At 46.0% G+C, this 17,444-nt stretch overlaps 1 protein-coding gene and 2 long non-coding RNA genes across 3 annotated transcripts; all 3 read left to right on the top strand.

Annotated features, from left to right (window-relative positions):
- Positions 1-1,330: 1,330 nt before the first annotated feature.
- On the top strand, positions 1,331-2,717 carry LOC142070302 (uncharacterized). The gene is made up of 3 exons (XR_012666269.1): positions 1,331-1,478; positions 2,296-2,322; positions 2,648-2,717. It is a non-coding gene; the product is annotated as an uncharacterized LOC142070302 (long non-coding RNA).
- Positions 2,718-4,090: 1,373 nt separating this feature from the next.
- On the top strand, positions 4,091-8,892 carry LOC142070345 (uncharacterized). The gene is made up of 3 exons (XR_012666302.1): positions 4,091-4,179; positions 5,063-5,167; positions 8,804-8,892. It is a non-coding gene; the product is annotated as an uncharacterized LOC142070345 (long non-coding RNA).
- Positions 8,893-11,348: 2,456 nt separating this feature from the next.
- LOC142070225 (maestro heat-like repeat-containing protein family member 2B) lies at positions 11,349-14,129 on the top strand. The gene is made up of 3 exons (XM_075123772.1): positions 11,349-11,496; positions 12,667-12,821; positions 13,958-14,129. The coding sequence occupies exons 1-3, from the start codon at positions 11,452-11,454 to the stop codon at positions 14,127-14,129; spliced, it is 372 nt and encodes a 123-aa protein (XP_074979873.1). The 5' UTR covers positions 11,349-11,451.
- Positions 14,130-17,444: the final 3,315 nt, after the last annotated feature.

Below are 17,444 nucleotides of genomic sequence, written 5' to 3'. Positions count from 1 at the left end.
CACCTGGTTCGATCCTAACCTGTATTTCTCTTGGGTGACAGGGAGTCGTCTCCATTCTCGCAGTCTGTGCTGCGAGCCACTTGGACCTCACCTTGAAGGCACTTCAGGAGTTTGGGGCTGCAATGAGCCAGGTTAAGATTTCTGGGTTCGTCAGCCGCCTGAAGGTAAAGGAGCCAGGGGGTTCTCTCAAACTTCCTCTCCCTCTAAAGCAGGGGCAGCAGCCCCGAAGTAGTGTCAGCTCCGGTCAGCTAGCATTTTCCCCCAATGTATGCGTTCCACGTGATGCCTGCCGTTAAGCAGACAGGAGCACAATGTGGAGCTGGGGTTCTCTCAAATGATTTTTACCGTCTGATGTCTCATGGCTTGAGCGCCCCTCCCATGCACAATGTGTGGGAACTACATCAGTTGCTTGCATGGAAAAGCATTGAAGGTATTTTTAACTGTTTTTTATACCAGGTTAGTAGCTGGAAATGAGGAGGTGTTGCAAGCAACATGTGGCTTACCAACCCGCTTTAGGTAGACCACCAGTGGTCTACGGATGACAATTAGGGAACCTCTGATTTAGAGCAGTGGTTCTCAACCTTTCCAGATTTGTGTCCCCCTTTCAGGAGTCTGATTTGTCTTGTGTCCCCCAAATTTCACCTCACTTAAAAACTACTTGCTTACAAAATCAGGCATAAAATTATAAAAGGGTCCTAGCACATTATTCCTGAAAAAAAGACTGCTTATTTCCCATTTTTGCCCTAGAATTAGAAAATACATCAACTGGAATCTAAATATTGTACCTGCATTTCAGCGGGCAGTATATAGAGTAGTCTACAGAACCCATTGTATGAAATTTGAGTTAGTAACTTTGCAAGTGCTTTCTTTGTCGTCTGCTGTAAAACTAGGCAAATATCTAGATGAGTTGATATACCCCCTGGAAGACCCCTGCAGACCCTCAGGGGTACAGAAGTCCCCCTGGTTGAACACCACTGATCTAGAGGATAGAGCAGGAGACTAGGCCTCTGGGCTCCCATTGCTGGCTCTGCCATTTACTCACTGTGCAGCCTTAGGCAAGACATTTAGCGCCTGATCTTGTACCCACCAGTGTCAATGACTAAGCTCCCGTGTACTCCACTGCTGTCGGTTCAGCCTTTTCGGCTCTCTGGGTCAGAGTTACCCAGTGGGAATGATGGCGATGGGGCGGCGAGTTCTATGGGCTCATGGTGCCCGGGCTGCAGCAGTATTCAAGGCTCGGGGGCCCGGCTCCACCAATGTTTGATTCATTCCAAGGCCAAATGAATCAGAAGAACTTGTCTCTAGTGATGTTTCCTACTGTCTAGGATTACCACCATGGGACAAGAGGCAAGACTCGCCGCACCCTGATGCTGACATACAGCAACGTGGCTGTCCATGCTCCAAAAGAGCAGCTTCTCTCCCGAGTAGAGGCAGACATCACAAGGAACATCATTCACCATTACAGAACCAGTTGTCAGGTAAGAGCCTTTGCATGACAACTGTGAGGGGCATTACCCTGAAGTTATAGAATTGCCTCTGAGTTTATAGAGAGAGGGCTTGTATTTTCTAAAACTCTCCTTTGAGCAATAATTTGTCACATAACTGAAATTTAAAACTGTAATGGATGGAGCGTGAGCTGTCACATGTTGTATCACTTTTGTTGCTCTTCTTTGTGTTTTCTCTAGTTTTTCTATAGTCTTCTGAAATTCTGTCGAGCACAGCTACACAGTAATTCACATGGAGTCACACTCGGGCTATTCAGAATAACACTCTAACTCCCCTAATATGTATGTGTATCTAGCTCTATCTTTTGCTAGCCAAGAGAGAATGGTGCTAACTTGTATTTAGTTTCTTTGCTGTCACTCTGTTTCTTGGACTCACTACTTCCCTTCCCTCTTCTCTGTCGTCTTGTTTGTCTGTGTGCTCGTTATTTCTGTTCCCTAGGTGTCTGACTGCTGGTACTGACTCTCCTCTCAGTGCAACCTCGCCACGTCACTTCGCCATTCAGTTCTGCCCTGTCTAAGTGAGAATCTCATTTAGCCTTTGTCAAAAAAGTTGATCACAGTTGAACCAAACGGATATCTTCCAGAAGTTCACAAATGCAAATATTCCATAGGATGGCCCCTGATCTTGACCTCTGCAAAACACCCCCTCTGGATACATTTCCTGCCTTTTGGAAGATTTAACAATCATGATTTCTCTCTGCTCCATATTCACCAGCCAGGCCATTTTGAGGATGTGTGTTATGTGGGACTATAGACATTGCTAATAGCTGTTTTGCATTTTGTTTTTCAGGTGCTGGGCATCGCTCTTACAAACAAGGTAAATTCTAAATAATCTGCCCTCAGCTCTTGCCTTTTCTATCCACAAGTTGCTTGTTTAAATTGCACAGAGCTTGATTTCCTTGCTACATCAAGCAGGAGTCCTGGCTGCTCTGGTGTACGTGGCCCTGGATTTCTTTCATGAACCTGGGTTTTCTCTTCTTCTGAGGTGGGTGCAGAGCCAGGGTCCTCTGCCTTCTGGGGTCTGTGGACACCTCTCTCCTCTCCTGTGGCTAGATTTAATTCCTGACCTTTATCTTCTGGACTCTGGTTCTTCTCTCCGTTTCTCATCCACATCCTCTTGTTTCTCCTTCTGGATTATGTAGGACATGCACCTAAAATTAACCCTCATCCAGAATGTCACGGAGATTAGCTGTGCCATTTTGGAGACCAGAGACTCCCAGGAGTTCGAATTCTCTTACAAACTGGAGCTTCTTGGCTACATGCTGGTGAGTGATGAGGAACTTTGAGGACTGAAGTACAAAGGAGTTTGTTGTAATGTCATCAGACTGGGTTTCCAGGTAGATGTTGTTTTATCCATTGGCTGTGACTGTACCACTGCAGTCGCATGAGCTACCTGCACGGCACCCAGAATGCTGCTGGGTCAACTCTGAGCTTGGCAGGGATGCTGACCTATTGTGGGCTGTAAGTGGCAGGAATGGCTTGTGTCTGGGGAGTTATCTTTCTGTCCTCCGTATAGCCTGCAGATGGCCCTACGGTCCATTTCTGAGGCAGAGAGCCTGCCGAGCACGGTGTCTGTTTATTACAGGTCTGGCATATGGCCCTGTTTCAGGGTGTGAGAGGAAAGCCTCTCTGCCTTTCAAATCCATTTCTCATTTTTTTAATTTCCCTATTCGTGCATTTCAGGACTTCATTAAAAAGGAACCACTGGATTCCCTGGCATCTCCAGTTCGCTACAAGGCAATTCTTGCCATTAGACATCTGAGGTAGGCTATTTTCTGCCATATTTCCTGGCACTGTGACGTCGTCTTTGTTCGTTCATGAGTGCCAGGTTGGGAGCAGTTTGATGCCTGCCGGGTTTGGCTCACATGCTGCTCACCAGCAGAACTTTAGTTCTTGAGGGTTTGAAAGTGTCCATTTGGAGGTTTGTGCTTGAAAGACACAAACTTGGAGGTTGTGGGGCATGCAGTCCAATGCAGGAGAGTTCAGATGGGGAGGGAGGTGTCTGGCTTGCTGGCAGGGGGAAGGAAGCTTGTGGGTTTCTCTAAAAAGGGGACTTGAAGCTTTAGCTTTACTTCTCAATGAGCCAATACTTAATAGAGGTGCAAAGAGGTGCTCAGCTGCAAAGTGAAGGGTTGTTTGCATTTGGGGTTTTAGATTGAGACAATCTCCAGTCATTGGACCCATTTCTTTTACTTGGAGGTGGTACTGAGTCTAATGCATGACTTTTCTCTCTCTCTCTTTCTTCTGCCAGCAAACTCAAACCATCTTTGACCTTGAAGGAAAACCGTGAGCTCCTTCATCAGTGTTTCAAAAGTTTGTTTCCCCTCCCTCCCCTGGAGAAGATGATGAAAGAGGAAGGTGAGACAGCAAAGGATGTTCTGCCTATACAGGTACGTGACAACAATTCTCCTCAGGCACCATCCACTGTATTTCTGCCCAGCAGGCACTGGGTGATGGCAGTCACACATGGCCTCCCTGGCAAGGTTATGGTTAGCTTTCCCCAGCCCCCAGTTGTCCCCCCACACACACTCACACAAATTATCTGTGCTGAGCCTCACTCCTTCTCTTCTGGTTTCAGTCACTGTACATAGAGTCCTTGGAAGCCCTTGGCAAGCTAATGAAGACTTTGCTGGAGGAAGAACCAACCGCACACTGGTTCCAGGAAATGTTTCAAGTGAGTAGACCATTGAACCATGGTGAAGATTGTTTGTTTGTTTGTTTGTTTGTTGTGTTACTGCAGGGAAGAGTCAGAGATTTAGGGGGTCAAGCTTCAGTTGTGGAGGAATTTTCCACAATGGAGTGAATTGTCGGGGGAAAAAGCACCAAATTCTTCCTGGGATAAGCAGGCATGTGCCTTGCTGAAATCCACAGAAGCTATGCCATTTTATGCCAGGGCTGGATTGGGACCAACTTCTTACAATGTAGTTGACACTACTTGGACCGGCAAGAAAATCACCACTGCAGTAGCCAAATCCAAGAGAACCAGTTGAAACTGATCACTTCTTCAAAGAGGAATTCATTCATATTGAGTTAAGCCCTGTGTATGGAAACTCATCCAGAGGAGACTTCCTGTTCCTCAGACATGAACAGAATATCTTGAAGAGCTGAGGGGTGGGGAGTTTGATGCACCTTCAGTAGAAAAATGAAGTTCTAAAAGGAGCTGGGCTGGGGGGGACTTCTCTGCTCTTCTTCAAATTAATAAAAAGAAACGCTCCTCTCTGTCATTTGGCCACTCAATGTGGGAGAAGTTGCCCAGGAAACAGAACACAGCAGCAGACATCAAACAGCATGCAATGTGGTAGACAGCTCCCATCAGACAGTCTACAGGAGACATCACGAACACAGGCCCAGGTTCATCTCTCATGTAACTCCTTTGTCTTCAATCACTCAGAGGTGAATCTGGTCCCTGGCACTTCCATTAGACATGTAATTCCTTCGCTCCATGAAGGTCGGGTGCTTTGGAGAGGGATTTTAGTGACAATTAAACCTGTTTAAGAGGAACTTTTGGGAGGGATTTTCTGGTACTAACTCTGTCCATTCCCCTGCTCTGCCAACAGCTACTAGAGACATGGCTCCATTCAGAGAAGGAGTGGGAGAGAGAAAGGGCCTTGCAGGCCACCATCCAGCTGCTGACTGCCTATCAAGAGACAGTTCATAGCACAGTGAGTATAGCCTTCCTCTTCCTTCAGCTGACTTCCCTGCTTACATCCGATCTGACACTCAACGCAAATGCATGAAAAAAGCTTCCAGGGCAGCAGCTGGGATCTCAAAGTGACTAAGATCCCTCTGCTTCTATAAGAGAGAGGTTTACACAACAATGCTGTGACCACACTCCGGGCAGACTGCAAGAAGTAGAGGGCAGACGATCCCCCAAACTGATGGCTTATTCTAGAATTACATGCACCAAGTCAACAGCAAAAGAGCTTCCACCCTAGTTAACAAAATGCCAAACACGGTCCCCTTTTGGCATTCCAGACCTAGGCTCCCATCTAAACAGCCCAGTCTAATATAGTGAGGGGTTACTGAACCTCACATATTCACCATATGTGAGGTTCACCCATCATAAAGGACCAGATGCTTATCCCCAGGTCAAGGTGAATCTCAGGTCTTTCCCAAATAGCATGCTGCCAGCCAATCCTTAATAACGAAATTGAAGATTTCTTCTTAAAAGAAAGAAGAGAGTTACAAATGGTTAAAAGATCAATCTCCATACAAGTGACTGTCAATGTTCATAGTTCAGGATCACAACAGTGATGGAATAAACTGCTGGCTTGTACAAGTCTCTCTGGAATCATCCCAGCAGATCAGAATCCAAAGGCAGCTTAGATGTAAAGACTGTTAGTTTTTCCATGCATTTTCCAGGTTCTTTCAAATGATGATTTGGAAGCTCTCTGTCCTATGGCTTACACTTTCCCTGTTCAAAGTTTCAGCAGACTAGAGATGACAGGATGAGGCCCGAGCCTTCTCTTTTCTAGCTATTCTAGCAGGCTGACAAGCCTACCTCACAAAAATGGTTCCAGCAGGACCTTCCCCCGAGAAAGACTAGGCAATGCAGATCGCCTCCTGTACTTTGCTTTGAAGCTAATCTTCTATTTCCTGTGCATACACAGTAAACTAGTTACTCATTCGCATAAGGTGATTAGCCGTTCTTCCATTATAACACAGAGAGTTAAGCTGAAGACAATGTAGAAAGTATTAGTTTCCTGCAGTATCTTACATCTTTGATTTTAAGGTTAACTGAACACTTTGCACACATAATGAAGACCTGAAAGGGAATGAGCATCGACAAGCTAATTTGGTTACATTGTGAAACTTCTAACCGCGTATAGATCAACACAGACAAATAGACTGAGCATCTATTGTTCATTTTTGAATGAGTTGAGGATTGCTAGTCTAATCCATCTCTTTGAAATTCACATGCAAGTGAACTGTCTTGATACAGTGGAAGTGCCTCTTGTTAAGTTATTATGGGTCATACACAGGTTGCCTGGTCTGCCAGTGTCACAAATGCATTCTTGGTTCTTATGCTCCCAGGGTGGTAAAGGAAAATTTCTATTTAACCAGCTAAGAACATAAAACATAAGAATGGCTAACCTGCCTCCCGCAAAAGAATGGTTCATCTGGCCCAGTATCCTGTCTTCTGACTGCATTGTGTGAAGATATGCTTCCTTTGGTTTGTTTTAAACCTGCTGCCTATTAATTTCATTGGGGGACCCCTTGGTCTTGTGTTTGGTGAAGGGCTAAATAACACTTCCTTATTGACTTTCTCTACACCAGTCATGATTTTATAGACCTCTAGCATATTCCCTCTGAGTCGTCTCTTTTCCAAGCTGAAACGTCGCTCTTTTTTTAATCTCCCTTGGGTGAGAAGTTATCCCATAGGCCTAATTTTTGTTGCTCTTCTCCGTATTTCTTCCCATTCTAATACATCTTTTTTGAGATGAGATGACCAAAACTGCACGCAGTATTCAAGGTGTGGGGGTCCTGTAGATTCCTATCGTGGCATAATGATATTTGCTGTCTTCTTATCGATCCCTTTCCTAAGGGTTCCTAACATCTTGTTAGCTTTTTTGACTGCATGTTGAGCGGATGCTTTCAGAGAACTGTACACAATGACTCTGAGGTCTCTTTCTTGAGTGATAACAGCTAATTTAGACCCCATCCATTTCTATGTACAATTGGGATTATGTTTTCCAATGTGCATTACCCAGTACAGAACAGGAATCAGGGGCACAATGTTACCAGATGTGCCTGTTACTTTGGGGTAGGCTCATTGATTAGGGTTACTCTTCTTGGGGAGGGTGTCTGTAATTCTATTAATGTGCTGCTTATGTCACTTGTGTGTTCATAGGGAGCTCTACTCCTTCCTTCTGCAAGTGCCCTCCCAATGGAGCGACCCTGCAGGACCTCGGTTCCCCAGGGCTGGGTTCCTCCAGCCCTAGAACTAGATGAACACGCACGCACGTACGCTCACACTAGCAGAGCAAGTCTGAGCGGACCAGGTCAATCAGCACTCTCCAGCTGATCCTCTCATATGTCCCTGTACTCAATGGGCCGGGTTAAGCAGCACTTTCAGCTGCTCCCCTCTTATGTGCCCCAAGTTTAACACATCCCTATCCCACTTCCACATTACAATTGTACTGGTAGTAACCCACTTCATGAGCAAACCCCACAGTATTTTTGGGCGCTACCGGGACCTTTAGCTTAGGTAAAAGAAGGGTTGCTGCAGAGTAAATGGGGGAAGCGGAAAATACAGAGTAAAATTTGGAGAGCGAGAGAGAGCGAGAGAGAAGCAACCAGCTGAACCATAAAAGTTATTTATTGAATAATAGTGATAACTACACAAGGAGGGCTAAACAAACATAATGGTTACATTTGAAAGGTTAATACCTGAGGAAGAAAAGAAAACGGAGGGGCGAGGGGGGGGGGAATCTCATCCACTCCATGAGGCTTGAACTGGGTGGGGTTCCCAGGTAATGGTGGTAGCTCCGGGTCCTGAGTGCTGGAGACAGGCAGAGCCCCCAGCACAATCAGTCAGGAGATGGAATCCCAGTGGAACTGATGCAGAGTTTGGGTCTATACATCAGAACCCTTACTTGGGCATAGGTAGGGGGTTTTGTAGAGAAAATACAATGGTTCAAGGGAGAACACTAGATTTGTTTATGGGTAAACTCATGGGTTTTCAAGGGTTTTCTTTAGGCTAGACAATAGGAGCTGATCACTCTTGGCTATGGGTGGTGGTTTTTTCCAGGGAGCTCACAAGGCAACTAGGCTGCTTCAGTATTTTAGGATAATAAAGATTTATTACTAGAATTGGTCTGATAATTGCTGAGCTAGGTGTGTGCAGGCATAGGTTCATTAGCATCTGGAGCAGGGATTCCCATGATGCAATGCGTCCCTGCTTTTCTGGTCCCAGAGTTCAGTGCGGTTCTCTGTTCCTCATTCTTCATGCTAATTCCTATCCCATCTTCCATGCAGATGAGGCTAAGGGAGTTGTCTCTGTTCTTCATTCTGTATGCAAATGGAGATGTCTTAATCTTGTCACCCTTCTCAGGAGGGGTGTAGGTGTGTCTCCCAACACCCTTCATTGTTCTCTGCAAGCCTTTTCTCTGATGGGTTTTGGTTCAAACAGAGACTGGTGGGGGCGGGGGGTGTCTTTCATGAGTCAGACAGGCTAGATACTGTGCCCTGGTTCCCCAAAAACACAGAGCTGACTGGACTCAACAATAAGGATGGCAAGTGAAGTCTAGTCCAACTGGAGACCATTCATTCTTTGTTCTTCGTTCTTTTTTCATTAGACTCAGGGAACTTTTGATCACTTTGGATCTCTGATTGGACTAATAGCACCATACAGCTGTGATTCGCTGGCCACGTCCCGTCAGTGCGTGGTTGACTGTATCAGCTGTCTTCTCTGTATACAAGGTGAGGAGACCATTAGCAGGTATAAGGAATTCTTCACCTTCTTTCACTGTTGTAATGTCCATTTGTCTGCCTATCTAGTTCTTTCTGTCCTGTCTGTTGTTGCTTAGATAACAGAATGGTGGGCATCTTGTAAATACCTCATTAGAAGAGAAGATTCTCATGTGTAAAGAGCCTAGCACACTTTTGGGAACTGTACAACTAATAAATGGTCTGCCTACAGGTAGATAAGGGCTAAATTCCTTCGGGGTTGTCTACACAGGGACAGTAAGGAAAGTTAATCCAAATGAACTAAAGGTGTACATTTCAAGTGCATGAGGTAAATGGCATTAAACACATGTGTGGATGCTCTGATTCTGAATTAAAATGGGCCTTATTAATTGCAGTGAATTCCATGAATGAAACTAACCTGAATGAAGGCCACTTTAATTCTAAATCAGTGTGTCCCCACAGGTGTTGAATGAAGTTTAACGAATGCATTTTGAAAATGAATGGGGATTAGCTTTCTTGAATATCTCCATGGAGACAAGCCCTTGGTACTAAACATTTTCATTCTCTTTACCCTGCCACTGGCTGGACTGGAGGGGTTTCCTGGAATAATTCTGTAAACAAACAGTTCTTCCAGCAGCCCTCTGCCATGAGCACTCCGAGCGACTGGAGTAAGTAGAGGCCATTTTTCCCCTTTGTGAAAGAGTAGGATATTCTTTTCACCTAATTCTTTTCACCTAATTCTTTTCACCAGATATTAAGGGATAGAGCTTGGTTATCGTTTAAGGCCATTTCCAATGAGGGTGACCAGACAGCAAATGTGAAACCTCGGGACAGGGGGTGGGGGGTAAGAGGAGTCTATCTAAGAAAAAGACCCCAAAATGGGGACTGTCCCTAGGAAATCGGGACCCCTGGTCATCCTATTTCCAATGATTCTTAATCCGTCCTAAAAACAGTGTTGGTGATTCAGAAACAGAATAAGGGACTCCAACCTTTGAATGTACAACATAGTAATCCCAGCATTGTTTAGAAGTGACTGATGATGAGCCTGGGTTTCTTGCCAAATTTTTTGTCTATCCCGTCTCTTTTACAAGGAGAGTTTGGTGGAGGGATTCACCTCTAAACTGGAACCTCTGATCTACCTGCATGAGTTGTACTTGAATAGGAGCTTAGATGTAAATAGTGAGAGCAGAGAGACTACTGAAACCAGACACACACACAAAGCTGCTCCAAGCTGAATACAGTGCTTGTTCAATCCTGGATCATTCACAATAACATACCACTACTGTTAACGTTCAGACATTTTAGGGTGTAATCCCGACTCCATTCCAGTCAACAGGAGTTTTGCCATTGACTTGAGTGGGGCCAAGATTTTACACTATGCTGATGACAACATAGCACATGGATCCTCCCGTATGAAGATCCATGCAGTAGGGGTTCAGTTTCCTTAATCGTTACAGTACTTTTTCTCCTTTTCTCCACTCCAGGCCAGTCCATAAACCTGGGCTCAGCAGAGGAGGAGCTGAGATGTCTCCGTGAAGGACTAACAGCTCCAGACCCCGAGGCTCTGTTTCAGGCATCTTCCAAAATGGCCAGGGTAACTGACTCAAAAAGCTTGTGCGGATGTGCGAGTGACCGGGCACCGTTCATTTGACATTTGCTCTTTCATGATGCCTTTCCGTACTCGGAGGGAGCTGTGGGAGCGGGGCGTTGGCTGCTAGTAACCAGGAAGATGCTTTTCATAGATGTGTGCTCTGAATGCCACGTAAAAACCAGATTCCAGAGAACATTGCACGCCCATGAAAATGCGCACGCGGATACACACGCATGTACCTATCCAGCAGGGCCGGCTCTTGCTTTCTCACTGATCCAGAGCAGTGAAGCACAAAAAATAATGAAATAAAAGAGCCCCCATGCCGCCCTAAGATTGGCCGGAACACCGCCCCTTGCAATCTGCCGCCCCAAGCACGAGCTTCCTCGGCGGGTGCCTGGAGCCGGCCCTGCCATCCAGCCACCCAGGAGAAAAACTGTGTTAGTGGAACATCAAGCTGAGAAACCACCCAGGATTCATTCCATCACCTTGTGGGTTTGCCTTCGCCGATATTTGTGTGCATGCCTCTCTTGACTGACTTCTATATGCTGTAAAAAGATGCAGTGTATGTAAGAGACTACAAAGGGAAACTTACCTCCTGCCTATCCAGTACAATGTTGTGCTAACTATGCAACAGAGTCTTTGCCTCTAACCTGATATCATTAGTGTAGAATACAAAAATGTAGTCTTTAGACTAGAGAGAGAATTGTAATCCCAAATGGCGAGCTAGACAGGAGGCTAATTCACCATTTGCTGATGCAGGTATATCTTTTTTTCCATTTTTAAAAGTGCTGGAGCCAAACATCATTGCGGTCTCTCCTGTTTTTGATTTGTTCCCAGGTTGTTAGTGAGTACTTTCCCTCCGAACAGGCCACAGACTTTATTGCGGCCACATTGGGTGGTCTGCTGTCTGCTAGCCCCACCTGTGCCACGGCAGCTGGACTATGGATGAAGATCATCCTGAAGGAGTGTGGAGATGCCATGCTGGACAAGGTAAAACTGGGAACTGGAGAGCTTTTCTGCCTAAACTCTAGGCTTTTTGATCTTTGCCCTCATGTGTAAGGAAGAAAAATCTTGCTGTTTCTCCCCCTCGGACATAGAGTCGATTCCATCTCTGTTCCTACCCTAAGATAGGCAATGGCAGAATCAATAACAGTAGACCGAGATAATCCAAGGGAAAAGGAAGATGGTTGGTTCTTTATTGGTCTAGCTTGTTGCCACAGTATTCAGCCAAGAAAGGCTTGAGAAAACAGACTCTGGGGAAAAGACAAGAAGACAGAATGACTGGCACTTGGAGGCCTCCAGGTATTAGGAGGCCTATGGCTAAGGGCTACATGGATTAAAAAGAGCACTGGGCTATTGCCAGCCTCTTGCCAGGTTTCTGAGCCTGGCCTCCAGCCCGAGCAGGAACAGCTCCACCTTTATCCCCATCGTGCAAGCCCCACAGGCCCAGGTTGACCTGAGCTCTGAAACTCACTGCTGTGGGGTTTTTTTGCTGTGTAGACCTACCCTTTAAGAAGAGAAGGAAGGAGGGAGAAAACTCTAGTGTCTTTGGGATCCACTATTTATATGCCTTATTCTGGAGCCCAGTACATCAGGGCTAGATGAAAGGAGCACTCCACAAATCTTCTAACAAGGCTGGTGAAAGGCCTCAGGACAGGGAACCCTCGCAGCAGAACTGCCATGTTTGCACAGTGTTTTGAAGATGTGAAGGGCTAGGAATGAATATGAGAGGTAGTCACCTGTTCAGAGTCCCAGGCATTTACACACTGTCTTTAAAGCACTTGCATATTTTGTGCTTGTGGTTGTTGATGAGCTCTGCATTCTTCGAGGCAAATGGTCAGATTTGGCTGCTTAAATCACACCTGTAAAATCGGACAAGCAAAGCCGCCTTTTGTGCATGTGAATTGGTTGACGTAATGCATAGCTGGGCACCACCACATTAAATTACCTGGTATGTCTATGTGTGTGTCAGTGTTAATTTTTACAGCCGTGTGTGGGCACTTTGTGTGGGTTCAAGTTACGCAGACGTATTTGAACATTTGTTTCTTGAAGTGAGGCATTTCTAAAAAAGCAGCAAATGGCTAAATAAAGGTTTTGATTCTGTAGAGTGAATGGAGAGAAAGAAAAAGGGACATTTCTTTCTGGTTTTGTTCCTTCCAGGTGCCAGATATCCTGGCTATACTATATCGCCACATGCCTACTATCCAGGAGGGCAGCTTGAGGCAGTTCCTGGTGGAGGCAGTGTCCATTCTAGCTCACCATCACCAAGAGGCAGTGATCTCCAGCCTCCTCAGCAAACGTCTGCCGATGGACAGGTATATACCGCTACCTATTGCATTCATCTTGGTAAAACATGGATCCCACAGCTTTACTAGGAGATGTAGGGCTTCATTTAAGCAGCAGACAGTTTGGGATCATTCCTAAGGGTTAATAGCCTGGCTCTTTCTGCAGGAAGGTCCAAGAACATGTTAAGGTGGGGTGCGGAGAGAAATTAAGTGTCATTCTGTTTCCATTCATGGATAGCTGCTTTGACATCCTAAAGATCTATCTTTACTGGTATAACTGGAGTGTATTGTTGGAAACATCTACCTCTCTAGATGCCTGAATTGAGCTCACTCTGGAAATGAGCAGTGGCTGTTGGTTTCCTGGTAGCATGACAGCTTCAGGTGCAAATCCCTGGCTGATTGCAAAGACTAGGGCCAATATTATCATCAGACCTCTGCTTGGTATCAGTGAGGGTGTGGCTGCTAGAGCAGAGTTGCCATCCTTGGTACTTAAAAGTGGACTGGAAGCAGATCCATCATTTCATTTCAAGATCCCTAACTGAGGTATCAGTTATCAGTGCTGGTATCTAAGACCATAAGAACAGCCATACTGGGTCAGACCAAAAGGCCATCTAGCCCAGTAGTCTGTCTTGCGACCGTGACCAGTGCCACATGCCCCAGAGGAAATGAACACAACAGGTCATTGTCAAGTGATCCATCCCCTGTTGCCCAGTCCCAGCTTCTGGCAAACAGAGGGTAGGGACGCCATTTGTGAAGGGGACCTAGGATGGCCAAGAACATTCGTTCTCATAGTTGTATGTCCATCTAGTAGGAATCTGGCTTTTCTTTCATCCACTTGCCTTCCAAACCCTAGATCTTTGGGAGCCACATGCTCATGATTCCATATTGACTGGGAAGTGGAGAAAACAGGAAGTGAGGTTGGCGCTCTGTGTCCTGTCCTTCTGAAGTCTAGTATTAATGGTTAGGCTGCAGGAGGACTAGGTCACTTAACTTAGTTCTGTAACTGGAAACTCAATATTTAAACATGAGGAGCATTAAAGGAGGACAGGACTCCTAACTCTCTCATCATAGGCAAGGAGAACATTTGGTCTTTGCTAAAATATGACACATTCAGGGTGAGCCACAAAAGTGTCCAGGGCTCACCTGTAACTTCTGTTAAACTGCAGTGACACCGCTGAGCAGTGGAGATCTCTGGGGGGAGACCCCTTGCTTGCCACTCAAGTCCTACGAGCCCTAATAGAGAAGATAAAGACTCCAACAAGAACAGAAGGCAGCATCACCTCAGAGACCAAAATGGACAGGCATTTGGCAGCTGCTGAACCTCTCTTAGTAAGTTAGATGGCAGACACGTCTTTCAGGCTTTCCTGTGCCCTGCGATAATCCTGCTGATGGAAAGCTGGAAGTGTGGTATAATATTGCTGTGTGGGCACTTCTCCTCTGATGGACTGTTTCCCTGAGTCCAGCTCTGCTGCCTGTGGAACAAATACGGCAGTTTTAGATACATTACTGATTTACTTAATGCTATCTGGCCATTAGAAAGTCTTTGGAGCAGGTTTCTTTGCAAATCTTCCTTTGGACTCACAGCATGCCTTGGGAGGTCATACACATTTGTACAGATGTGGGAAAGTGAGCCACGAGTTAAGCAAGTTGCTCGCTGTCATTCAAGTTACTGGCAGAAGGGAGAATTTCATACAGCAGATATCAGACGGGGAGAGAGGGTGTGATGGTGTTGGGAAGAGATCTCCTTTTTTACCATGCTCTCCTTTCAGGCAACATGTGCCATCTTTGAGGTGGTGTCAGCCCTGCAGTCGAGCAAAGCTGTGCGGGAACTGCTCCCAGAGTTGTTTCCTGTTCTCCTGCAGCAGGTCAGCCAAACCCTCGGACAAAAGCTGCCTTTGCCAACGAGAAGCAGCCCGAGAGAAATCCGAAAAGGGCTACAACTTATTGAGGGCAACCCTTGCCGGTTATTAGAAGGAAGGGAGAGAAACCAAGAGAATTCCAGTAGAATTGTGTGACGCTCCCGAGGAGTTCCCAGGGTTATGAGGCACCTTACCACCACGTGCCCTTTGAGTGAGGAAGTCTTGTCTGTGCCTGCTGTGGGTCAGTTCCCTGAAACGACCAGGCTCTGGCAAAACAAACCCTGCCACCCAGGCCTCCTCAGACCTCAGTCTCTTTGTACAGGTTAATGACAGGCACACACCCACCCCCGAGTCCTCTGACCATTCCGTATGGTGTCCAGCCCTTTATCCACTGAACTCCCACAGAATTGTCAGGCCTGCTGTTCCCAATGGAACAGTACACACCCGTTTATTACTTCTACTTTAGACTCTGTACTCGATACTTAGACTCTGTACTGCAAAACACACAGCACTTAGATATATTTCTAGTGAAAACAAGAAGGGAGATTATCAAAGAACAGAGATTCCAGTGACCGTCAGTAAGAATGCAAGCAAAAAATGGTTACATTTCAAATGAAATCATAACCTGCTCCTAGAAACTAAACTTAACCAACAGGTTAACCTCCTGTCTAAAGATGTTTCTCACCCAAAGTTCTCAACCAAGCCTGATCGCGACCCCTCTTTCATGAAGCAAACTCGCGGTCCATCTACTTCCTAAGTGAAAGATGTCCCCCAAATAGACTAGAGCAAACCTTTGATGTGTACCCCAAAATTGGGTCCCCACCCCCTGTCTACTTCCTGCTACTTTTCTTTCTTTAAAGTTCTCACAGTCCTTCTCAACTGAATGTACATTAAGCATGTAGGGTTCACATGTAAACAAACAGATGGATAAACATTTCTTGCCTGAAAGAAAACCATTTTGTCACCTTTCCTGGTGACTAGTCCCGAGACACAGATCCTAAGAATGTAATTTTCAATGCATATCCATGACTCTTTACACAGCATCTGTACATGCGTTTCACAATGATATTGGTGACATGGGCTTTTATTTGAGACTCATGGGGCAATCTTTTAGTGAACTAGAATGTACATACCAGGTCCCTCGGCACCCACTCTGTGCCCCTCGCCAGTTAACACTAAGATTCCTGAGTCCTCAGTTGACTTCAGCTCTGGTAGCACATTAATGTACATTTCCCACCAATCTCACAACATGATTAGTTTCTCTTCTTGTTGTGTTTCTTTATTCCATGGCAACAAGGTGCTCAAATTACAGACTTCATGGTTTTATAATGTCTCTGAATTTTCCTAGGAAACCAGGATCTCAGCTCTCTTCACGGATGGGCAGCAGGTATCAAATAAACATAAGGAAGTACTACTTCACACAACACATGGTCAACCTGTGGAACTCATTGCCAAGGGATGTTGTGAAGGCCAAAAGTATAACTGGGCTTTTTTAAAAAAAAAGAATTAGATAAGTTCATGGAGAACAGGTCCATCAATGGCTATTAGGCAAGATGGTCAGGGATGCAACCCCAAGCCCTGGGTGTCCCTAGGCCTCTGACCGCCAGAAACTGAGACTGGACAACAGGGATTGGATCATTTCATGATTGCCCTGTTCTGTTCATTCCTGCTGAAGAAGCTGGCATTGACCACTGTTGGAAGAGAGTATACTGGACTAGATGGACCATTGGACTGGCCCAGTAAGGCTGATCTTAGGTAGTGGCCACAGTGGGTCAGGTTTTCAAGATGGGTGCCTCAGTTTTGTCCACAAAACTTGAATTTGTTCAGATGGATGGGTACCTAGCTATGTGATTGCTGGCGCTGCAGACACGAGTATATATTCTGCTCATGCTGTTGGCCCATGTGCAGGCCCATTTTAGGTACCTATATGTGACGGGGTGGTAGGCTGTGCCCCGGCCTCTTCCATGGACACAGACTGCTCCGAGTCCCTCCAAAGTGTTCTAGGGATGCCTGCTCCTGAGATCCTGGTGGTAAGGGCTCTGATGACTGTTTGACCCCAACGGATGATCTTAAGGCACCTTTACGCTTGACCTTTGTTTTCTTTCTCCTCCCTCTTGTCTATACTTTCGTGTCTAGGTTTCTCCAGACCCTTTACATATATTTCCTCTTTACCTGGCCCTTCAGGTTTTATTTCCACCCTCCTGGGCCTCCATACCTGCCTTGGTGTCCCTGTTAGAAAGGGATTCCAGTCCATGCCCAGTAGAAGGCAGTGGGGCAATCCATCCACTACCGCTACATGTTTCTGCCTAAACTTCCCCTTAATATTCAGGGTCCTTAAAATTGGGCAGAATTTATCGTCCCCATGGACACTGGGCAGAATTTCTTGTCCCCATGGACCTGGTATTCAGTTTTGATCCTACCTCTGGGAAGTATCCAGTGGGGTTTCACTAACTCCTGCCTGATTAGCAAACAGGATGAAGCTGTGTCCATTAGTCCCTTTGCTGGCTCCTCCCTACCCAGACCGATACGGTAGGTACTTTCTTTTTTCTTTCCTGCCTGGGAGTCTTGTCCCAACCACAAAACTGGGCAAACCCACAGTCCATTTTAGGACAGTCTCTTTTTAGATGTCCTTCACGTCCATGTCGGAAGCACACTGTAGGCCAAGCTCCCACTACAGTTCCTTGAGGCTCCTCCCTCTTCTTCGTGCTGCCCTTCCCAGCTGTAGGCACTCTGGTCCTTCTCAGATCTAGTCCCTTAAACCACTGACTCACTCTGGGAATGTCCGCCTCTGTAA

The sequence above is a fragment of the Caretta caretta genome, chromosome 28, assembly GCF_965140235.1.
Source record: "Caretta caretta isolate rCarCar2 chromosome 28, rCarCar1.hap1, whole genome shotgun sequence".
NCBI lineage: Eukaryota > Metazoa > Chordata > Testudines > Cheloniidae > Caretta > Caretta caretta.
This window is presented reverse-complemented; position numbering and strand designations above follow the sequence as displayed.